The sequence below is a fragment of the Festucalex cinctus genome, chromosome 11 (genome assembly GCF_051991245.1).
Source record: "Festucalex cinctus isolate MCC-2025b chromosome 11, RoL_Fcin_1.0, whole genome shotgun sequence".
Taxonomy (NCBI): Eukaryota; Metazoa; Chordata; class Actinopteri; order Syngnathiformes; family Syngnathidae; genus Festucalex; species Festucalex cinctus.
In genome coordinates this window covers 29,038,471-29,063,304 of record NC_135421.1, presented here as the reverse complement: position 1 = coordinate 29,063,304, position 24,834 = coordinate 29,038,471, and the positions used below count along the sequence as shown (strand labels likewise).

Sequence of the window (24,834 nt, the reverse complement as noted above, 5' to 3'; positions counted from 1 at the left end):
CACCACATCAGTGAAAATGTTCTAAATTCAAAAGTTGCAAGCGGTGAATATGTTAAAGCAGATGTCGTAACGCGATGAAGAATTGTGGAGCGACTGAAACTGCAAAAACGAGACAAGACAACATTTGTGGGTTGCATTTGAATTAGGGATCGTTATGACATCACTGGCCTTCAAATGCTGCCTGACTTCGACGTCACCCTCAGATAGCTGCCATAGTCACCGATATCGACGGAGCAGCGGTCTTCTTCAAAAATGCGATTCCTCAAAGTGGTTGCATCACATCAGTTAAAAAAAAAAAAAAAAAAAGGCCCAGCAAGAAAAGAAATTCTGACATTCACCATTTGCACGTTGGCTCTGATGCTACCTCTGAAAGGGGGAAATATTCACGGTTGGGATTGAAAATATTCAATGAAGCGAGTCAATGCCTCATCATCGTCATGATTAAACTTGAAAAGTCAAACTGCTTACACGATATGTCAAACTTGCAGTAATAAACTTTCATTCCAAGGTGGCGCTCAAGCTCATGTTGTTGCGTCCGCTGATGTATCGTCAAGCAACATGAGCGCAGAATGTAGCCGCAATCGATTAGTAAGGCAGAATCAATCGGACACGTTGAGGATGATCAGCAGGAAATTCGGTCTAATGTTCTGTGGAGTGATTCCAAAGATCAGGCGGTTGTTTGAGAGCCACCTGGCCCATTACGGGATACGGAGTGCAATAGAACGTCCGTTATACGCAATCCAAACACGATTGGAAACAAAATGGTGGACCAAGATAAGGGAGGGATGAAACATTATTAAATAGAATCCAAACAATTTCATTGCCATTGACATTCATCAAAACAAGGTATTCACATTTCGAAAAACAAAACAAAACCTTTCAGTCATTGCATCGAACCCAAAACTTTCTTCCATCTCGCTCGGCATCGTTTCATCTCTGTGCTTGCAGTCACTATTTACACAGCAGTTGCCGCGGAAACACCCGGACAGCCAATAAGGAAGGGGGTCAAACACCAAAGGGCGGCATTGTGGCAGGAATCGGAACTGCCAGTTGGGGTCAAGCGCTACGGAGGGTAAAATCGATTCTGTACAAACATGGAGGTCAACTTCTTCACGTTCCTCAATATGTATTTTTCAACAAGCAGTACGTGGAATCATCACAGGTGTGGTAGCTTCTTCGACGGTCGTCGTCGTGACACTTTGGCAACTGACAGATGAAGCAAGAACGCATTTCCAGCTTATCAGCAGAATGTTTTCGTTTTCCTCAAAGGCCGGCTGGCGAAGAGAATTGCACCTTTTGGAGTTCACTGAGGTGAGCTTCGACCCGTTGTTGTTTTGTGGGGCGACTCAGAGAGATTTCTGGAAACCTGGAGTGCGTTGAAAGGCGTTGGTTGACGTGTAAACTTGAAAAGTCGCTCATCAAGTATTATCAGCAGCACCTCGTTCGGGAGGATGAAACCCAAACTTCCACTTCCAATCACGCCACCTTCGGAAAATAAATATGACTCGACATGTTGTCCCTGGGAATCTTAACGCCGTCTTGCTTTCCACGCATTTCTTTGGAGTCACAAAGTGCTTCGTAATTGGCAGGTTTGGGGGGGGTCGTCCGCTCCATCAGGTGTTCTCGATTCATCGCGTCCCGATCACGGCAAATTCTTCCTGCCGGACCAGAGCAGCGCCGGCGAGTGCGGCGGCGGCGGCGGGCGGTGCTTGCAACCCGCCCGGCCGCCGCTCTGCGCCTGCCGCCATCGCAGGAGCTCTCGCAGAGCGCTGCCCGCATCCCCGTTGGAAAGGCGGAGCCTCTGGAACGCCTGCGTTAGGACAGAGGACCAGATGGCGTCACGGTTCCGACGAGCGGATGAATACGGCGGAACCTCTAAAGCCGGACAAAAAAAAAAAAACCCCGGGCAACTTGGAATTCAAACATGCAACGATGAATTTTTATCAACAGTGGCAAAAATGGACCGTGGGGGAACCGATGAAATTCCCGATGATCCAGTCAGAACAGATTTTGTATGAATTTAGAGGTTCCAGTATCAACACTTTCCCGACCTTAAAGTAACACTAAGGAACTTTTCAACATTAATAAAATATTTTCGTAACTCTTCTGATGCCGACTGTTTTATGGAATATGTCACTTCGTTCGTTACAAGGACATAAGTCAATTGGACAGGCGGGGGCGCAAAAACCACACGATGCGGTTATGGTCTTCCTCCATTACTGCTTTTGTCCATAATCAATCTAAACTGAAAGTTCCTTCGTGTTGCTTTAAATAATGAAATGATGTTTTGGAGGTTGGGAGCAAAATGCAGCGGGGATGACGAGCAGATGGGGCTTCTTCACCAGGAGACAAAATCAAATAAATGGAGCAAAAAAGATTGAGCATGTGTCATACTCTAATCGGGAAGCCATTAGAGACCGACGGTACGCGAAAATGAGGACATGGCTATCAGTTGTATTGGAAAGAAGACGGAGATGAATCCACTGCCGAAAACAGTCACCTGCGAGTGCATAATCGATCAGAGACGACAATTCCAATCTGCCTTCGTCAGTAATTCCAGAAACACAACTGCTTCCGCCTGCTGGTTGTTTTTTTTTTGTAATAACTACCATTGCTTTACGAGACCTCTTCAGGTCAGAGGCTGCATCAAAGTCTTCTGTATGCATAGCATAAAAATAAAAACATAAAAAAATATATAAATACATTTTTTGGGACCAATATTTAAAATAGAACGTTCTTAGAGGTTTTTGGGAGCAAATTAGTTAAGTATAAATGTATGCAAAATAATTGCACAACCTCATACGCAACTGGGATCTCTCAACAAAACCCACCCAAAGTTTTTCAACCTTCTCTGAAGCTTCAGCAGGGATTACTGCTCGACCTAAAGTCCCGTACGAGAGCGAGCGAGCGTTTGATAAAGCCGGCAGGCCTCAAAGGTCGTGTCCCCGTTTAACCCGAAAAGTCGAGGTCGGGCTGTGCGCAGCGCGGTCAACTTCTTCCACTCCACATTAGGAAAACATGGACTTTGTGGACTTTCTGCGACGGAGGGAATTCTCCTGTTTAAACAGTGGGGAGCTATCAAACACGGGTCACCATATGCGAATGATGAAGGCCGCATCGCGAAACGGCTTCCAGTCGTCGAATGCTTCTGAGATAAGAGTCTCTTACCAGCATCGCCTCATATGACTTCCCTCCTCTCAGTTTAAAGATATTGGTTAACACAATTTGGGGGAAAGCGTGCACAAATTTGGATGACACATACTTTATCTTTCCAAAAAGCTATCTTATAAGGCATCTGTTGCCAGAAGAATGAAAAAAGCATCTTTGGCGAAAGCCTTCCACAAAAAAAAAAAAAAAAAAAAAAAGATTCAACAGCGAAGATGGGATTCCCATCAGCACTTTGATGAACTCACAATGGATTCGATGGAAGCGGCATTACAGAATGCATTTCCGGATGGACTCACCACATCCCTAACATGCGGACTGCGGCTTCCAGGAAGCCCCCATTCCCTGCCCCCCCCACCCCAACACCCTCATCGACTAGAGGGCGGCCCCAGCTCCAAATGGAGAGAAATTGAGATGTCCCCTCTGGAAGATAAAGGATAAAATGACAGTCTTGTGGTCATTGAATAAACATACGAGGACATATTGACAAAATAATTATAGAATCTCAAAAGGGCTCATCGGGGGCTTTAATAGGAAGCGGGACTCGACAGGGTATGTCGCACATTGATTTTTCATCTTGTTACTGGTGAACTTTGAACTTGGGCACTCCCCCAGGTGGTCAAGGTCAACGACCACTAAAAAAAAAAAAAAAAAGAGCAGCTGGGAGGTTTGTAGGCAATCTGATAAAAATGGTAGTTTCTGTTATGAAAGGAATACTTCATACATGTAAGTCTATGTCTGACTCTGTAGCAGTTTCCAGGTTTCAACTATTTTTTTTTCAGTTATCGGCATGCTAGCAAACCCACGTAACGAGGTTGTGTGTCAGTGCGCGTGTGCTTTAAATTCAATCCTGCAACCAAACACCTTCATGCGGAGGCAGGGAAAGCTCGCACGTCACGGGTGGCATATGTTGCCCCGGGGAGGCCACTTTCCTCAAAATGTAAACAAAAACAGCTGCAACAAAAAATAGAAAAAAAAGAAAAAGAAAAAAACCTTCCTACTTTCAACTTAAATAGTGCTTGTTGTTTGTAAATGTGTGAAAATACAGCAAAATGTTGTGGGACTTGTTACATATTACTGTTATTATTGTTGTTCCTACAAACATGCATTTATATTTGTGACTTTGTTCTATTATAGTTTTTTTTTTAACTCAACTGTCACTACAAGTTAAATTCTAACCTTATTTTAGGGTTAGGGTTGAAATAATCTGCTAAAGTGGATTTGCAGCATAAATTCTAAATGGTGGTAAGTAGCCGAAATAATGCGCATGGTTACATCAGAAGGCAACAACCATATCTTGCAAATGGTATTAAATGTCGGCACTTTTATTACAAACACATACTACAAGTTTGTGTGTGTGTGTTACCTGCGTATGGTGGCGATCCATGTGCCTGTGCAGAGAGGATGTGGACATGTTTGACTTGACGTGACTCTCGTCCTCGAGTGAACCTGAACACACAATTAAATAAGGCGTCTTACATAACATCATTATTAATAACAGCTGTAATTGGTGTATAATGATTTTATTATTTTATCCCACATCTTTGAAAACGATCATCTTGCTCAATGTGGGCAGAGGGAAGTTGTCAAATTATGTTGAAAGGAACGAACCGCCTACCATTGGAGACCTGGTTGCCGTTCTCAACGGGGGCGTGGCTTGATGAGTGAAGCGAATGATTGTTGGCGTTCTTGTCCTGTAGCTGCAGCGACGGCGAGGACGGGGTGGAGCCGCACTCTTCCCGGCCAGGCAAATTGATGTTGGAGTTGAAACCTTGGGAAGAGCACACTCACGTAAAAGATCCGATCCGGATTTGTTTTTGCGGAGTTAAGCAGATTGATGAGCCCTGACAAGTATTGTCGTTTGTTATGTGGCAGGATTACATAAAAATAGTAAAAGGACTCAAGAGCTACAACATGGCAGGCTAACATTAGCAAGTGTGTTTGTGTGTCATTTCTGGTTTGAGCGTCCAAAAGTGTTACAATGATGCTATAACAGCGAGTCTGCTTGACAACAGTGGTTCGCGTCACGCATGTGTACTAGAAATAACATCTTGTCGTAACCGTGAAAGAGCCACATTAGGGTACGGTTACAAAAAGGTCCAAAGGGTTGCTTAATAATTTCCGCTAACAATGAATAAATGCATCCTACTAGACTTAGACTTAGACTCGACTTTATTGATCCCTTTGGGATGGCTCCCTCTGGGAAATTTACATGTCCAGCAGCAATGAGAACAGATCATAAAATAAAAAAATAATTCAATCAATCAATAAATAAGGTTACTACACCAGAGATTGAATTAATACTAGTATCGGAATCGGGGTCCCAAAAAAAAAAAAATACAATTTGTATCGGAACAACACTAACCGATACCAGGTATCGGTTTCTGATACCAGCCTTATTTTAAAGTATCTGTACTTGTGAAAGTGGCCGATACGATTATCATTACCAATTACAATCTTGCCATTAATTTCATGCAATTTTAAGGAAAAATACTATATCGGGATTTATATTTCTTTAAAATAAGTTGTTGTGGGGGAGGGGGCGGAGGATTTTATGTACTAGTTGTATCGGTATCTAGTATCGGTGACTACTCAATAGTTGATTACAGTATCGGTCTCAAACTAAATTGGCATCGAACATCCCTACTTATGAATGAGCCGTGGTAACCCTGAAATGTAACGAGACTTGATTGTATAACACTGAAAAGTTAGCAGGAGCTGAACATCTGAGAATTTGGTGGCACTGTGTGCCCCATGCCCCGATGACGTCTGTGCTTTATTTGCTATTCATTCAGCTGCATGTGGCCTGTAGGAAGGTGACTCCGTATGACCCGGCAGCCTGTCGGGCTCACATGCTTTCCGCGCTGAATGAGCAATTGTCTGCCACGTCATACGCGCAGACCAGCGTGAGCGTGAAGTCGTCAACCGGCATCCCATTCCGGGAATGCGCTTCTCCCCCTCCCCCCTCCGGGTCATCCATCTATTCATCCAACCATCCATCCTGGGCATGGTTGCAGGCAGCACGCCTAAATATAAACGCGCCGCCCTCAACTCGTGTTCCCAATGTTAGCGGGCGACGCAGGTAGAGCAAGCGAGGCGGTCGTGTAGGTGAGAAGAGATGAGTCACGTCAGAATCGCAACGACGTGACGACGACGAAGAGCCGGTGCTGTGTTCAATCCCTGGCGCGGAATGCTGCCGCCGAGGCGAGGGGGCGGAGACAGAGGGGAGTCTTATGACAGTGATTTCCTGCAGCCTGCCAAGACCACCTGCCCTCTCCCACTGGCATTCTGGTAGTTTGCTCATTCCCCGAGGATGAAGGAGGCAGCTGCTCCTCGCAGAGATGTCTGGGATGGCGACCGTTAACCTCTGGCCCCGCCCCCGGCGTCAGGTATCAAACTGAGCCGCTTAGCGGCCGAGAGGGAACGGAAGTGGAGCATCCTGTTAAGCCCGTTGGCATCCCGCCGCTCTCAGATCTAAGTGGGCCGCTTTGCTTGGCCGACTCAAAAATAACAGCAAGGTTGTGATCCCCGCCGCCCGCCCCCTGAAGTGCCAGCTTCCCCTGTCACAAACCCAGTTTCCATCACGCCAGCACTGTGCCTGCGTAGGAGCGCGTGCTCAGCCGTGAAAACAGCCAAGAGCGTCAGGTCACGTCGGGCCAATGTGTCAGCGCCAGCGCCAGCGCGCCCATTCCGACTCTTATAAGGCCTTCGGCCTCTTGCCTCCTGAACCCGTTATGGCAACGTTGACGGTGGCGACCCTCGGGTAAGCAAAAGACACGAGCCCCGTGACGGCAACGGTGTCTCGCATTTACGTTTGCATGCAATTTCCAGGATCTCTGAGACAACCGCCGAGGGTCTCCCGGAGTGGCGCTTTTGGCCCATCATTCCGGCTTCGGTAGAACATGAGTGAGCTGCTAAATATTTGATAGGCATCCTCATCATTCCGCTGCTCATGTATTATTAACCCGGCCACAACTAATACTCCTACAGGAAACAGCCACTCGGATGAAAACATGCATGTGAGGACAGTTTTCTCCCTTGGCTGGAGTGTGAATGACGATTGATTCAAACTCTATCACAGGATGTCTGACATTTGGCCGAAGTCTGATGGTGGATTATTGTTCAGTGAGGTACAGTACACAAATACTGACAATGTGACCACTTTTTAGCAAGAAAACCTGCTATGCCTGGTCGTCAGGGACTGAACAATATTCGCCTCTGTTGACACGTGGGGGTGCGGACGACGAACGACATGTGCCGAACCCGATTCGTCGTTTTGATTCGTCAATGGCGGATGAAGGGAATGCACATTTCACATTCATTTTGGGATGGGGCCGACAAAAGCACGGCATGCCGCCAGGCTCGTAAAGCAGTGGGGGAAACCCTGCTTGCAAATTCAGCGAAGGACCAATTCAATGTCTGTGAAGGATGATACTAAGAGATTATCCTGTGTGATTTTTTTTTATCCTTCTCAATCTACTCAGAAAATTGCCAGGCCAATTATAAATCGTAAACCTCTTCAACATTTATCTCAATACAGTGGGGCGATGCCTCTTTCACAGAAATCTTGTTTGGATGAGGAGACTAGCAACCACACACTGTAAGAGCACAAAGAACGTACATGCCTGTTTTGGGAATTTGGTCAACCCTGATAGCGATCAGAGAAGAACCAGAGTTCCAACTAATTTCTGACTCCAACTGAAATGGTTTTGTTGATAGCATTCTGGCTTGACAGGTAGAAACGTCTATCTGAGAGAGAGTGAGAGGGAGGGGGGGACATTTTTCTATAGGTTGGTTTACAACACATGACGTATAGGGCTGATCAGCAATGGCGGTGGAGTTGGGGGGGGCATTTTACAATCATTTTTACGTGCCAGATGCATACTGTACGCCTACGTCAACCTCTGAAAATATATATTTTTTAAAATGATCGCACCAATAATTCGTACTTTATGAATGAATGTCGTCGTTGTCGTCCTCTGCTCTGTACAGCTTAATGAGGAAAACGCTTCCTCTCGGTCCAACTTGGCTTTCTGATGTCATCTTTCTCGCAACTGTTACTATACAACCATGTTCTTGGCGCAAATCCAATGCCATGTGTGGTAAATCAGGCACAAATTTGTTCCCAGCTGTCAGTTTTGTGGCCGTGTTTGTGCCGGTATATGATTCGAGGAATATCCTTCGTGAATAGGTGGGTAACTGGGCGCAGACTGCGGGTGCAGTTGTGGTGCAATATTTCACGCTATTAGCGGACGCAGCACATTCTTAGTGAATCTGCCCCTCAGGACTTTAACTATTACTTTTGATTTTCAGCGTGAGTTAGAATTTCAAATGAACACTGCCACACTTTGTTGGAGAAGCAAAAAGTCTAATATTAGTTTACAACAGAGTTCTATTCCTACATTGGCAACATAACCTGAATTTCTAACAAAGTTGGAACACTCAAATCGTTGTTGGTTTTTATATTTTTGTCCATTTTCATTTTAAAACAGTGGAGAGTAAATGGCCCCGTGGGCTTCAGTAATTACAGTCCTATTCTCCTCACTTTATGGACTTTTTATTGGACCATTTGCCTCATCTAATTAGCTTTCACTATAGACCCTGTCTTTGTTAACATGAACAGTGTTTCAGTAATAGCCTGCATATGCCATTTTACACAAACGTGACTTTACAAGAATATAAGTGAAGCGGTGATAAGACAAACCATGATGATCCACGAGGCATGGACACGGTCACAAATCAGTCAAATAATACCGTACGCTGCACATGCACTGCAGCAGCAACAGGATGAAATGTGCCACAACTGGCAGCAGAGACAACAAGGTCAGTGATGGCTGCCGCTCATTATCCGTGCTCGCTGCATGTACGTGGATCTCGTTTGTTTTTCCTATAGGAAGTGGTCACGTTTTAGGGGGCGTGGCGAATCCGTGAGGATCACATTGGGACAATGATTACATGCGGTGAAGTATGTTTTGCCCCATTTTAGCATAAAGGTCAGCCTTTGCATCAGCGTCTCCACGCTGTAAATTACTACTTGCATTATAGAACGCCGCATGGCAAGATAAGCCCGCTAGCTCATTAGCTATCATGATACACCTGCAGTCTCCAAAGGACGCTGATGCTGTTATTCTGGAACAAATGGACTCGCTCAAATGTGCCAAAGAGGGTGGTTTGCTAGAACACCTCTCAATATAAAAAAAAAATGGGATTTTCAAGAAATGAAACAGCTACAATAAAAAACAGAGGACTGTTATTTATCTATTGCATCTACAATACAGTGCAGAAGGCACCCAATAAATCAATTCCAGACTTTGATCATGGACTTGTTACAGTAAATACAACACAAAATGGACACGCACATTGTGAAGGGTCAAATAAAGCAGAGGTTAACTTCCCATCATCCCCACACTAATGTACATTTGGCCCATGGGTTCACTGTGTGCAGTCGGTGCAGACACGGCAAACAATGAAAAATGATGAGAGGAGCTTTATGGTCTTGTTTTATGTGTTACAAGTACAAGTGGAACCTCTGAAGTCGATCAATGTACAAGTCAGCATTGTTTCAGGGGGGTTGCGGGTGCTTTTCCAGTAAAATAAAACACAATACTATGTGATCGGGCCTTTATTATTGGTAAAATACTATCGTAAAGGCATACAATGGATCGCACCAATCATTAGCTCCATTGTTCTTTTTAACAACGTATTTTGAGCATCCGTCATTTGGCAATCGGCAACAGTCTTCCATCATTGTTAATCCATCAATATTTCAAGCCAAACCAATTGATAAGTGTATATTTACGTGTTTACTGCAGGAGAAAATGAGTCCCGGAAAGAATCGGAAATATTCTGCGGTACGACAGCGAAGTGGACATCCGTCAGTTGTTTCCATTATTCGTCAGCGAAACCGACGTCCGTCATTGACGGACAGAGAAAGCCCGCGGTACTGACCCGGTTATTATTGATTACATTGACAGACGAACACCCACTTCTGGCAATGATTAGGTTTTTTTTTTTTTTTAAAGTTTCCCATCATTTGTTAATCGTCAACAAAACGGACACACGTCATTGGTGGATCGACGGACCTTCCGTCAATATTGATGGAATGCCCACCTCTTTGTTTTGTTTGGTCAATTTCTTTTTACTGCTAAGACACGAATGTTGAAAAATTAGATATGTGATGAGCATCTGCAATAAAAATCAGTTTGCCTTTATCGTCAAAGTTAATGATTATTTGATGTGATGTGATTTTCCCACTTTGACAGTTAAGAATGTTAAAATATCACTTGAAACACCGTGTGTAGTGTTAGAAAATGTTTTACGAGGGTTATGTTTATTATTAGGGCCCAACCAGCAGGTGGTGTAAGTCATTATTGGAATCACTGTTGTTTTTCTTATCGCCTTTTTGGGGGCCTGAAAATGCACAAATTCTCAAAACTTTTTGCAAACCCAAAGGCATCGTGGTGAAGACACATTTTAGGGGTGCTAAATAAACTCACTCACTATTGCATCCTGGAAGTTTCTGGCGACATGAATATCACCAACACGAAATGGGGTAGACACACCTACTCCATCCAACTATTTTGGTTTGAAGCAGCCATTTTGGGTGAATTCCAGCCTTGTAGTTTGGCTCACTACAAGTCGGGAATTCATCCAAATTGCAGTGTAAAATGAGGTCAGATTTAATTTAGATTGACATTTGGGAACACAATTTGATGTCAGCGGTTCCACTGTATCCTAAAAAAACATGTCGGAGTGACGTACCTCCGTCTCGCATCTTGCGCCCCGTTGAGGACTTCCTCAGCAGGCTGCGTCCGGTGCTGAACAAGGTGTTGAGCTCATCCAGAGGACTGGTAAGGGGTCTTCCATTGGCCGGGTTGAACAACAGGGGCGAGGAGGAGCAGGAGTGAGCTCTTCGAGGTTCCGGGCGAGACATCTTGCCCGGGGAGTAAGGGGGCGGCTTCCCCAGCGTCTCCACACTCGGTCTCTGTGACGCTTGGGCCTTGGAGGAGTCTGACTGGGTCCCGGTGACAGAAGCGGTCCGCGTCAGCGCAAGGAAGCTGGCCTCAGGGGGGAAGGGGAAGTGTGAAGGTGGTCTGTATGGAGGAGGTGGGCCACTTGTGGTAGAAAGCGGAAGCGGCGGGGTCAGCGGAGGGGTGGCCTTCTTCTCCGGCATGAGGACGGTGAGGCTCGGGGAGGAGTCGGCCCTCTGGCGCACGTATTGAGGCGACAGCGGGCTGTCTGGACCTGCGGCGTAGTTGAGATTGGTCTCAAACACCGGCAGCTTCTTGACCTCTAAAGGAGTGAGAGGCGACTCGTCCGAAGCGGGCGAGCACGTGACGGGAGACGGCGGGAACACCAGGAGAGGCGGCCGATGCGGGAGCAAGTTGGGGAAGGGGGCCGGTATGTCACAGCCGCCATCTTTTCCATGCTGACTCCTGGGGGCGGCGATGTCCAAAGCCGGCACTGTCGCGCCTGACGTCGCTCGCTTGCTCTCGTCGCTCTGAGGTCGACACATGCTGGATGTAACCAGGCCCAAGCTGAGAACTTCCAGCTTGGTCGGTTTGGTTGCAGCGGCGGGCGGAGGCGCAGCATCGTCGGGAGGGAAAAAGGTCATCTCCTCGTAGACGGCTTCTGACTCCGCCTCTTCCGGGCTGTCGGGTGGCTCCTGCAGGCTTTGAGAGCGGGGCTGAGAGCCAAGCATCTCAATGTAGATGTCCTCTTCGTCCTGGCCCTGGTAGAGGCTGAGTCCTAAGCCCTGCGGCGCATCCAGAGAGGCCGCCTTCTGCATCATGCCGCCGCCGCCGCCGCCGCCGCGCGACAGCAACGCTATCTTGACATCAGCGGGACGCAACTGGTGGAGGAGGGGCGCCACGGCGTTGATCTCCTCGTACGAGCCCGTCAGCTTGGTGTTGGGACTGCGCTTGGGTTTGGGCGGGGGCACCTTCCTCATGGTTGTGTAGTCATCACTGTGGGGGCGGGGCTTGGACCCTGAGGAAACGTTGAGAAAGTTTAAACAATGGTCACCGGCAATCAACTATCAATCGGCAATCAAAAGTCAAAAAATGAAAACATGCAAGGTACAGGACTTAATTTGATTCCAACAAATGAACTGATTCAGTCAGAAGATTGGTAACCACCATCAGTCCAGAACATGACCCATCAGCGATCCACTGACTCAGACGGGACACCATGTGGATTAGTAGACTTTCATCGCCATTTTCTTTCTTCTAACCCAGTGGTTCTTAACCTGGATTCGATCGAATCCCAGGGGTTTGATGAGTCAGTCTCAGGGGTTCAGTCAAGGTCAAGAAACACACTCAGCTCGAATGATAAGTGATGATATGCCCCACTTGGCCATCATTGGCTGCAGGTAATCGTGTTATATTGAATGGCCTATCTGTGCTGAGGGGAATTTGGTGCGCTCAGTCGTCGAATTTTGGCTGTTGTGTGTTTTTTGTTTTTTTTACTATGTCGTTAAAAAAAAAAAAAAAGAGATGTATTTTGGATCTAGGCCGAAAATTGAACTACAAAAATGTGTTAGATCAAAAAAAGAAAATAAGCAATAACTTTTTCATTTTTTTTAGTTTTGAATGCCCGTCAAAGAGCAAGAGTCTCGCAACCATCTGTCATGTGTACTAAAAACAAGTGCACGTACCTGCAGGGTCCGTCGGGGACAGCTGTGATTTCGGGGGACTCCCAGCTGGTGAAGCGTAGCCTTCCGGAGTGGGGCTCTCTTTGACCGACATCACCAGGCCGGCACTAACCGCCTCGTAGGAGGCGCTCAGGCGCGTGTTGGGGTCCCGTTTTGGTTTCGGGGGAGGTTGCTTCCGAGGTGAGGAATTGCTATTGTCCACGCTGGCGTGAGCAACTTGCTGCAGCAGTGGTTTGATGGCCGGGCTGGTGGTGGAGTGCGTCGTGTTCTCCATTGCCAGGGGGACGGGAACCGAGCTGGATCGAAAGTGGCGAATGACTCGGCTTCCCCCGTTCCCAGCACCTTCGTGGACTTTTCCAACTTTTTCGATAACCCTGTACGCATCATATGAATAGTTGGATCGATACAGTGCAGATTAGGATAGGGTTATAAATTAGGAGATTTTTCATATCATTCAAAACAAAAAAATATATAAAACGTGAATCTGATTAATACATGAAATAAATACATCCCTCAAGTAGCAGACCAAAATGAAATCAACAGATCATTTTGTATGGCTTTCTTGTAAATTTGAGTGCGGCTTTCGAGTCACACATCAACTGTCACGCCGCAAATACGAGCTAAGGAGGCCAATTGGAGGATAAAGAGACAAGAGATTATGCTTTAGATCTAATCTCCCTACAGTAATTTGATCATATCCAGTTTGATATTTCCTACGCTAATCTCAGTGAACCATCTGTCCGTCCTATGATTGCATGCAGGGGGGGCGTCGGGGGGGTCGGATGGCCATGTGAGAGGCTACGTGCGTAAATGGTGAGGGAAGGAATTTTAAATACCTGTGGAGAAATTAAGTGGTTTTCACTGAATTTAAGCATTGCAGCCTCAATAAAAACCTTTCATAGTTGTTATCAGATATACCCACTCTCCAAAAAATGTGAATGTGTGCGTGTTTGTGTGCGTGCGTGTGCGCCAGGCAGCAGATGTTACATGCACAAGGACACTTCGCAGAAGGACACTTTAAGGTCAGCGGGATCTTGGTTCAACAATAAATTTGTATCTAAAAGATTGCATAAATGTTGATAAAGTCATATCAGACCGTATGAGATTGTGCAGGTGTACCTAATGTTGTGGCTTTTGAGTGGAAGTGTATATTTGTAAATGTAGCCTCAATTAACCTTCAGAAAAGCCTTTAGAGTTTGGATTGTTTCGTTTGCTTGAACAAAAACAGTCATTGTTTTGGAACGGGGGCTTTTTTTATTTAACAATTGGACCAAGTGCAAGCCGGTATTCAAAGTTATTAAATAATGTATATAAAAGCAGTGATAATGTGGCTTTACTATGTGGCAAGTTGTGATAACCTGTAGCAGCAGTATATAATAATACATAATTTAATATATACTTCTTAATTAATAAAAACTTGTGAGATTTGCAACTGTAAAATATTTTAATATGTTTTATTACGATTTACAACGAATTGACAAACCAATTATTTAATGAGAAATTGATCTAAAATAAATACATAAATAAATAAATAAATATCTTAATGAAGCAGGTTAGGATAAATAAATACAAAACGACTGTTGATAATGTGGGCCGCATTAAAGAATGTAGAGTGGGCAGTAGTACTTTGTAACCAGACAGACAGACAGACAGATAGATAGATAGCTAATTAATTCAATTAATTATCTGATACATGAAATATATCATTTATGTACAACTTAAACAGCTGTGGACCCAGCATTGACCCCTGGGGGACACCACAAGAAACACCAAGTTTATCAGATAAATGTAGCGAGCAAGCTAGCTTGCTAGCTAGAACAATACATAGACAGATGGGTGCCAATGATCGATGACATCACATCACCGAGTTCACAATTCACCTTTTAACCGGTTGCTCCTCCTCCTTGCCAACCGGATCGGGCCTCTCCCCGAGCGGCGGGCTGCTGCCGAGGGCGGCGGCGGCGAGGATGAGGCCGTTGCTGCCGTGGCAGCGCAGGCGGTCGCTCTCCCGCGCGATGTCAGACGCGTTCTGTATGACTAGGCGGTCGTAGGTGCGCAGCCCCATGTCCTCCGCCCCCTGCAGGAAGCGCTGCACGCTGCCGTCGTCCTTGTGCCGCGATGCCAGCCTGCGACGGACGCGCCGCCGGACCAGCCAACCACGCACCACTGAAAGGAAAAATTACACATATAATAGGCTATATATATATATATATATATATATATATATATATATATATATATATATATATGCAGAAGGCTTTGATGCAGCCTCTGAACCCAAGAGAACAGTTGAAGCAATGATGGTTATTACAAAAACGGCCAGCAGGTGACAGGAGAGTATAAGAGATCAACCAAGGCCATGTGCAAAAAGCTCTTTTCCCCAGTGTTTTAAACAGATTTGTGAATAATGATGAAACTTATCTATATTCTGATGCTAATTGCTGCAAAACAAAAACAGAAATATACTTTTCTTTTCCTGATGAAAGAAGAGACTCTAATCTTTCTTTTGGTAGGTTCCATGTTTTTATAGCAATAGAACACAATATTCTGTGGGCCTTGCAAAATCAGTCAAAATCCAGTAAAACAGCCGAGAGTGAAGGGGACTGCTTCGTGAAAATGGCGGCGAGTGAATGAGTTAATCAAAATAAGACATTTGTAAACATCGGTTTTTGCTTTGGTAAACAATGACCGAACCAGTAACATCTGTCCAACATCAACCCCCCCCCCCCTTTTTTTTTTTTTTTTCTTAATCACTATACGAATATGAATTACAAATACAATACTGCGAAATTAAAATGAATCTGATTAGTCGATTAATCTATTGAATAATCAATAGATTAATCGATTCTAAAAATATTTGACAGTGAGAGCACGAGTGCCAAGTATGCACACGCTTGCGACAGTCCACAATGAACACGGCAAAAACCAAGTGCAGTGTGAAAAGGGCTTTAGACTTATATCAATTGAGGTGATACCGTAATGGCTGCTGCAGGATCAGTAAACCGAGCACTGTCATTGTTGTGGAAAGGTACCGACAAAGAAAATTTGAGTCATCACTAGTTGTTTCTTTACCTTTCTGGCAGGTGATGATCTTTTTATGCAGCTGGTAGCAGCGGTCGTTGAGCTGGTCTGCTTGCCAGTACTTGAGAAACACTTTACTGCTGCCCATCTAAACATGCACAAAAAAACACAAAATATGAAGCGGTGATGCTAAAGGACATACAGTAAGGTGGCTGCAGAGACTCGACGTTGACACAGCATTCACTTTATGGATTTGAAAAAAAATAAAAAATGGTCTGTTGGGTTTGTGAGGGCACAAGTGGGTGATGGGGTGAGTGACAACTTGTCGAAGGGACGTCCCAAAAAGCCAACATTGTGTATGTATGTGCGTGAGTGCGGCTGCAGCTGACGTGACCCCTGGAGGTCAACCACTCAGACACAACAACAGTCTGGCAGACGGGGAGCGAGAGGAGGCAGGGCGGGTGGTTCCGAGGGGGTTCTCTGTTGGTGCGTGTGTGTGTGAGCGGCTACGAGGGAAGAATGATGATGAGGCGGGACAGCTGGAACGTGTTGACGAAGATTCCAAGGAATCTCTGACAAACAGGGAGGCGGGCGTCCGGGGATTAAGTCATTTGGCAAAATCTTTTTGTTAGCGATGGAAAGACAGAAAAAAAAAAAAAAAAAAAAAAAAAGCGCACGCACCTGCCACCCCTGCAGTTTGGTCTGCTGCAGCACACGGCGACATTTCTCCTCCGCCGACAATTTCCTCTTGTCGCCCAGCGTTGGCACAACGAGATCTTTGTATCTGAGACGCACAAAGACAAATAAAACATCAGAGGAGTGACGAAAGTGCGCAACTTGAAGAGGAGGCTTTAGCTGGAGAGAAACAATAGGTTCAAAGGTCAGATAGGGGGGTCAAAGACCAGCAAAACAGCATCTGTTCCTGTTGGGGTTGCCCGGGGCAACTGTGGCAATGAAGACATGAGTGTGTTTTCGTCTGGCACATATGCTGAGTTATACAAACGGAGATGTTACATTATACAAACGTGTCATAGTCGTGATGCTGGAAAATCATAACAGATTGTGAAGCAACGCACATTTGTTTATGAAGCAGCATCAATGGAATGCTCACCGGTAAATGAGTGGGATTTCCAAAGGCCACATTACCAGTCCTTCCACTCAACATCAAGATAAGGACCCGCTGAGTGCCGCGAACCCTCTTCACTCAGCAAAACCAAGTTGGGGGTATAAAAATTTCGTGGAAATTTGAAGGCTGTAAACTGTTTTGGAATACTGGTCGCATTTGATTTGCTCATATTTACAAGCTGTACTTCCTGTAGTGGTGACGTTTTCTCATTCCACAAGTGTATGAAGTGGATGAGTAGCAAAGGTCTTGAGAGGTCAGTTGCTTCATCTTAAGTCTAAAAACAGCTCACTATTTGGTGAATATTTCATTCTTTCTTATAAGGGGCCTTGACATGCCTTAAAAACAAAAACATAAAAATACAAAAAATAACCATTGTGTATCCTTGAAAAAAAAAAAAAGTTTCACCAATTAATGTGAAATTTCAGTGGACAGGCCTATCATGACACTGTCACACATTTTTGTCACACATTTAAGCAGGTGTCCTTGATAGGGAGGCTGATACTTTTTTTCTTACAAGATTGCAGGCAATCAGTATTTGAGGATCATTTCAAGAATTGAACATAAAAATATATTATTGACTCGCTTTAGCCACATTGTATTGAGCACTGAGTACTTTTTTTTGTTTTTGTTTTTTAAATCTCGATAACAATGTAAATCCTGATATAGCAGTTTTCCTTGAAATTATATGACAATGTCAATTTTATTTGATCTTTTCTTTATTTTATTTCAAAAACACATTTTATCGGACACAAAACAATGACTAAAAGATAAAAATCCTACCAAATACAAATATCCAGTGGAAAAAAACAATTGAAATATCTGCTAACACAACAGAGGCATGTAAACTGTCTTTGCGTACATTTTAATCTACAATGTTGTTGACATCCATGCGCCTCCAGCAGTGCCGTAAACGAAATGTTTACGGATGATGTAAAAATGTTACCGCAAACTAGTCGGGTTAACTCTCATTCATTGTTCATACAATGTTAATGGAGTGCCCCTGCAAGGTGTCTAACGTCACCCGTCACAGAAAAACTGCTCTCGTTGAGTTTGTGGTACACTCGGCTTTGTTTATTGTCAATAAGATTGAAATGTGTCCAGATTTTGACTCCTTTGCTTTATACTGACCAGCCGTCTGCTCAGCGTGGATACATTTTTTTGTCGAAAGACAAGTGAGAGAGACGGGGAAGAAAAACAAGGGGCTCCCCATCTCGTCGTTCGTTTCAAAAGGTTCTGTGAAGAGACATCGCTAATCCTGCCTACAGCAGCCAATCAAAATGCCTTAAACGCAGGTCGTAGCGGTGGTGGAAAGTTTTGAGACTGTGACTTTTAAAACAGCGGCATACCGTCAGACCAGTAACTGGCCCATACCTCGCGGTGCGTCACTTCACTTCAAGAATGAACACAACTTACTCATAGTAAGCTTTAATGCCAAATATAAGACAACCTACTGGGGCCTTCTCACCGACACCTACTTTTGGAATACATTAGGAGACATATATCTTGTGGAAACCGTGCCTAAGAATGAAGCCTCTTTGGTAACTGTACAAGGTCAACACCAGTGCATCTACGTGATAACAGCTTTTTGGAAGACTTTTTTTTTTTTTTTTTTTACACAAGTGTGTCTGTAGAAATGGTTCTTGGGGGGAGGTCTGGCTCAACGTCGCTGTTCAAGTTCATCCTTAAAGGTGTTAGATTGGGTTCAGTCACATTCTTCCAAGCCAGACTCTTTCAAGTACGCATTTACGGCCTTTGGAAAAGAAGCGGGTAATCCCCAATGTATTCCCACCAAGATAGAAGCCTTCTTGTTCTCGATCTAGCCCAACCCATCATTGATTAATTGATTAAAAAGGCTTGTGTCAAAACCTTCGTGCATATGTCAGCTGCGTTGCATCCAATGTGATAATCATAGTGCTGTTGTGGTTATTGATGCAGAGATGATGATGATGTCATGCATACATCAAATGAGACCGATATAAAGAGCAGATGGTGGTGAAAGTAAATCACTCGCATATGTCAATCGCGAGCGAGCGTGGGTGCGCTTGATTTGCGCGTGAACTCTGGCTAACCCTCTTCCTGTATGGAAAAACCGGTTCGGCAGACAGCGCCCGTGAAACCCCCCCTGGAGGGACCATAAAACAAAAAAAAGAACTATGTAAACCCGTGACCCCATCGATGGGGAGAAGAAAAACAAAAAAATGGTCCCGCCACACTTACATACGGTATTTGATAAGGAGTTAATCACCTCATAAGTCATACAATTTGGTCTCAAAAGTCAATTAAAACTCCACGCAGATCTCATGCACGCTTTGTATAACTAAAGACTTTTTTTTTTTTAAAGCACTCAAATGTAACATCTGTTGCTGAATTTTTGTAGTTCCATAAAATCCCGGTGGCGCTGCAACTAAAGCTAAAGACGCTACATAATGCGCGTTTATCCGCCAGCCAGCGGCGACGAGGGCCCCACTTGTCACGACCCACTCACTGTGTGATGGAGTTGTCTGAAGTGCTCGGTGAAGAAATGCAGACGCACAAAAAATAAATAAATAGAGGGGCCGGGATTTACACGAGCGGCACAAAACGCAGACAGTATTTGACCTCGCGCGACTGTCAGCAAATAAATCTGGCCGCAAAAAAACAGAGTATCATAAAAGGAAAATAAAAGCAATGGTAAAATAGATTTCCTCATAAATCTGCAGTTGCCAGGACACTAATGCAATTCCCTTAATACAGCCTCGAGGACTTTTAGGGAAGCGGCCTGCATGTGTGTGTGTGTGTGTAATTTGTGTTAACAATAACAAAGAAAAACCTCAACATTCACGGTTGACTTATTGCGCTGTCGTATGACTTTGTCAAGGGCCAGGACCTCATCTTAAATGGGAGACAAATAGAAAAATGGATTCAATCAGTAGTAGAACAAAAAAAGAAAAGAATTAGTGTCCCTTGGGAGAGTTGAGAAGGAAGAGGAAGGATTGGAAGGTCTCGGTCAAGTCTGATCCCAGTTGGGGGATATAAATGACATGAAGTTGATAGACTCGTCTTGGCAGAAAAAAAAAATCTCACAAAAGTTTTCACACAGAACACAACTAACATGAACAAAGCATAATCTGAAGATCAGCGATGGGCGATAACTTAGTATTTAATATCAGTCACACCACATAAAAAAAAAGTAAGTTGAATTGTCTTCCCAGTAAACGTGTCACATTTTCTCAACGACACAGAATGATCAAATTTCCCCCATTTTTCCAACTGCAGAGAAGACAAGCATCCTTTATGGCTAAGTCTTTTTTATCAGGAGGAGACCTTTATTAGGAGACCCTCTTGAAAATACCTCATTTCTTTGCCGTTGTTATTTTTAGGCCACATGAATTGACACTTTAAGGGTTTTTTTTCACCTCAATAAACGTTGTTGGTGTCTTCATCGTGCGGTAGTGTTACTAACAGGGCCCTCCAAAAATTTTACTTAGTAGCGCCAACTGGAATTTTGGGGAACATTCAGACTCTCAAGTCAGTTTTCAAAATTTGCCATGTTCATTGTGAGCAGACGTATAAAAAAAATCTTACACTAAAAGGAGACAGGAAGTCCACCATTTTGGCCATTTCTTGGGTTCCTCTAAAGACAAACTTGGTTTATCCAATTAGTACTTAAAAGGGGAAGTCAACCTCCCAAAAAATATTCTCGACAATAATATCCTATGGAGCCGCATTAGTCTAAATAGGGTATTCTGCATTAGTGGAATATGAGATGACAGCAAAATCCAGCAGTTTTTATCAATATCAGAAGGCGGCCATTTTGCCACTTGCTGTCGAGTGAAAATGACATCACAGTTGCTGAGGGCTCAGGTAATAACCAATCACAGCTCAGCTTCAGAAAACAGGTCAACTGTGATTGGTTGTTACCTGAGCCCTCAGCAACTGTGATGTCATTATTCAGTTGACAGCAAGTGGCAAAATGGCCTCCTCCTGAGACGGATGAAAACGGCTGGATGGTCACACAATTATTGTCAAGAAATGTTTAAGGTTGACTTCCCCTTTAAATTGTTGAGTCTTGTGAGTGGCTAGACCTCCAAAAAGGCAATTCATTTTCCGTTAATATTCAAAGGCCAAATTTTAAAGGCTTTCCAAACTCAATAGCTCAGCATAAAAATTCCCGTTTGGCGTCAGTCCGGGGTGTAACCCTCCCAAAACTGGATTGGTTGGCAGGTTCACTTAGCAACTTGAGATTTGGTAGGCGTGTCTATGATGAGCGGAACCACAAAAACGCCTCAAGAACGCCTAGATGAAAACAAACGAGAAGTTCTCTTTTGTAGTTTGAAGCAGCCATTTTAGCTATTTGCTGGAGTCCTCCAGAAGTTGAACTTTTCCTCGAAATTTTGTCTAAATGCTTGCAAATTTAAAAGATGGACTGTTTGAATGTTCGGCATGGCGGCAAAGATGGACAACTCGCCATGAAACAAAACAACTGATTCAGTTGCACAATGTCCAAACTGGATGAAACATTTCACCATTGAGATTCAGAAATCCAAATACATCGATTCAAATAATTCAAAATTAATGTCTTGAACAGCTGGATTGTCATGTGATGGAAAAACATTTCCTATTACCTGCCAGCTCACTCTATCACACTACATATAATGTTTAAAAAAACAAAAATTGTCTACCTACCTTTTTATTTTCCATTTCAGTCACAATAGAAAGTCTGACATCACTTCAGTAAAAGCAGGACCAGGAGATGAGATGTGATGTGATGTTTACAGTGTGCGGTAGTGGAAACTTTTTGGTGAGGGGGGGGGTCATGTGATCAGCTTTGTCCTCTTTTATAATGTGGCAGGAATGTCCATGTTAATCCCTTCACTTTCTAAAGCAGACAATAACAGGGGATGAGAGAGAGTGACAGAGGAATAGAGAACCAAAAAAAAAAAAAGAGGAGAAAAAAGCTGAAAGCCAAATAAGCTCCACCGGTTCTAAGAATGTGAAGAACAGGGAGAGATGTCGAGTCAAATGCCAAAGAGATTCTGCTTCCAGGCAAAAAACTTTTTTTGCCACAGCAAGAAAACTACACTGAAGCAAGGTGGTGAGAGTAGCAACGCAGTTAAGAAAAGAGGTGTACTAATAATGACGTCAAATGGAAGTACCGGGACACGGAGACCTCACACAAAACTCACTCAGTGCTTAACGCGCCCGTGTCACGCTGACATGAGAAATGTGATAGTGGCATTCATTAGCTGCAATGGACTCCCATCATCCTCCTCAAGTGAACCTATTCCAGGTCATAATGTGCTTCGAACAACAACAAGGAAGGTTGCAGTGACTTGGGGATGCTGATGCTTATCCGCCTGCGAGTCATCCTGAGAACAAATGACATCATCCACAGCAGAGGTTCTCAAACTTCTTTGGGTCCACAGATCCCTTACAAGGGATAATCACCTCCTCATAATCCTGACGGCAATTAAAACATGCCTAAATGCCTTGGCAATGATTCATCAAATGTTTCATCCGAAATATTTATGATCTGTTTAACAGAAAGCAACTTCATTTTCACTTTTTCACTATTTATCCAATGTCGCTAGCTGACATGCACTGCTTCTACGAACAACATAGTTGCAAAGGTGAAAAAAACAAAAAAAAACAACAACATTGCTGCCAAGGTAACAATATGGTCGCTATTTTTCATGACTTCTATGACCTTTCCCATGACAAACTTTTAAAAATGGCGACAAACCACATTAATCACTGCTAAGAAACCAACAAAATGAACAGGATAATTTTCATATTGTTTTTATTATGACGAGAAACGAGCTAATATATATACCGGTATATAAAGTGTGCAATGTTTCAGGCCCCACTAGTTTTCTGTTCTAGTCTCGCCACAACTTTTTTTTTTTTTTGTAATAACACTTCCTGTATCTTGTAATTGTTTTACACCTGTAAAAAATAATCTAGTAATTGTGTTTTACACTTTTTTTTCCTCAATTAATGTTATGTTTTCACCACGTTCAGCAAATTGCTACTTCGAAAAGCGCGACACTGACCTGCTGAGGAAGCCGGGAAAGGACAGGCGCACGGGGTAGCCGTAACGGATGGTGCGCACCATGTCAAGCACGGCGACGTGCCGCAACTGGGCGGACACGTGGGCGCTGTTGAAGGTGTCGGGCTGACCGCTGGAATTGGGGCGCACGCACTCCACAAAGTGGGCCGTGGAAGCCTGCAGCTTGCTGATCAATTCTGATAGTGAGTTCTGCATGAAGGAAGAGGGGGAGAAAAAAAAAAAAAAAAAAGTCAAAAGGTGCCCACTGGATGTTTCACTATGATTATATCAAGACAAGATCTGTGCTGTGAATGATGACCTACAACGTGTTCTGTTTCATAAGGTCTGTTCATTGTTTGATATGGTAGAGAAGAAAGTGAAGTTCTCTGACCTCCTTTGTGGTTGAAATTTTTTGTTTTTTTGCTTTTCAAGTCTTTCATTCCTCAGTTGTTGACACGACTTCCCCAAAAATACATACACTAATATGTATTTTTTTCCACAAAATACAAATAACATAAAAATAACAAAAAAATATGTAATGCTATGAACAAAAAAGTTGGCTTATGAGAATAAAGTAAAAAATAAAAATAAAAAAATGAGGAAACTAGTTGGAATACGTATAGTATATATGTCGGTATAGTCTTTTTTTTTTTTTTTTTTTTAGAGAAACTTTCTAATAAATGTATACAATATGAAGTAATATTTCTCAAGATATAAGGTTGAAAGTACTATTTGAAAAAAAATGGTGAAAGCTGTTATTGCAGTGAACCCTCACATACTCGCAGTTCAGCACCCATGGGTCACATATATTGTATAAGATTAATATCTAATATTTTATATACTGTATAGTGTATAGCTATATTTTTGAGAGCCAACCCCTATTTTTCTTACAAAATGCTTATTGGAGGTTTATCCCCATTTTGTCAATAACTTTTTGGTTTAAAAAAAAAAATAAAAAATAGATTTGCTGGAAACCATGCAGGAGATTGATTTTTTTTTTTTTTTTTTTTTATCCCAATGCATTTATAATGTGCATCAATTATTTATGGATCTTTGCTATTCACAGCTCGGTCCCTATAGCCCATGAATAGCGAGGGTCCACTGTGTTCGAATAAAGTTATTTTTTTCATCTTTGGAGACACTATTATATGGAAAATAAAACTATTTTTGAGGAAATATTACATGTCTAAATATGTCAAAAAAATATTACATGTCAAAAAAATATAAGTAATGTCATGAGATTTCAGTTATATGACTACAAGATAGCATAAAATTGTAGCGTTACAAGAAAAATGTTGCAAAATCCCAAGAATAAAGTCATATTCTTTCGAGAAGAAAATCTGAAATATTTTGGCCTTTCTTTCCTTTTTGTACTCACACACACTTAACCCTGCATGAAAAACAACCGCACGCTTCGCCACTCGCTCAACGTCAACCTCACGCTCCGCATAGCTGACGATTCCCCCCCCCCCCCCCCCCCCCCCCCGACTTCGAGCGTCATCGGCAGCCCTCACATGGCCAAATACGTGCGTACGCGCCGGATTGGCAGGATGCACGTCACTGCAGTGCTAGCTGCCCATTGTTCATTCATTCATGAGGAGGGCTTCAAGAGTGGTACAGCATCATTCTTCAACCTACTCTCTCCATCGCCCCCCCTGAGGGACTCTTGGACCACGGGCCCACAAGGCCACTGTGATTGTGAAACACACTGGCCTCATTCAAAAGCACAGGCACCCCCCTTCTCCAAGGCGCAATCTGCAGACTTGCATCACCGGCAGGCACTGCGCTTCCCTCTCTTAACTAATATTATTCTTGCTTTAATAGTCATGTTACACTTAAGGC

At 43.7% G+C, this 24,834-nt stretch overlaps 1 protein-coding gene across 1 annotated transcript; it reads right to left on the bottom strand.

Annotated features, from left to right (window-relative positions):
• Positions 1–775: 775 nt before the first annotated feature.
• Positions 776–23,227, bottom strand: LOC144030652 (unconventional myosin-XVI-like). Its single transcript, XM_077537124.1, has 9 exons — positions 22,997–23,227; positions 16,520–16,622; positions 15,890–15,986; positions 14,698–14,983; positions 12,821–13,191; positions 10,927–12,153; positions 4,784–4,936; positions 4,532–4,614; positions 776–1,810 (listed from the first exon to the last, which is right to left on the bottom strand). The coding sequence occupies exons 1-9, from the start codon at positions 23,206–23,208 to the stop codon at positions 1,643–1,645; spliced, it is 2,700 nt and encodes an 899-aa protein (XP_077393250.1). The 5' UTR covers positions 23,209–23,227; the 3' UTR covers positions 776–1,642.
• Positions 23,228–24,834: the final 1,607 nt, after the last annotated feature.

Bases quoted from the DNA above. Each gene is read 5' to 3' on its own strand.
- LOC144030652 (XM_077537124.1), bottom strand. From the start codon at position 23,208: ATGCAGAACTCACTATCAGAATTGATCAGCAAGCTGCAGGCTTCCACG. The intron at 15,987-16,519 runs GTGCGTGCGCTT...GTGCATGTTTAG, and splicing joins CCAAACTGCAGGGGTGGCAG to ATGGGCAGCAGTAAAGTGTT. The intron at 12,154-12,820 runs GTACGTGCACTT...ACGTTTCCTCAG, and splicing joins GTCCCCGACGGACCCTGCAG to GGTCCAAGCCCCGCCCCCAC.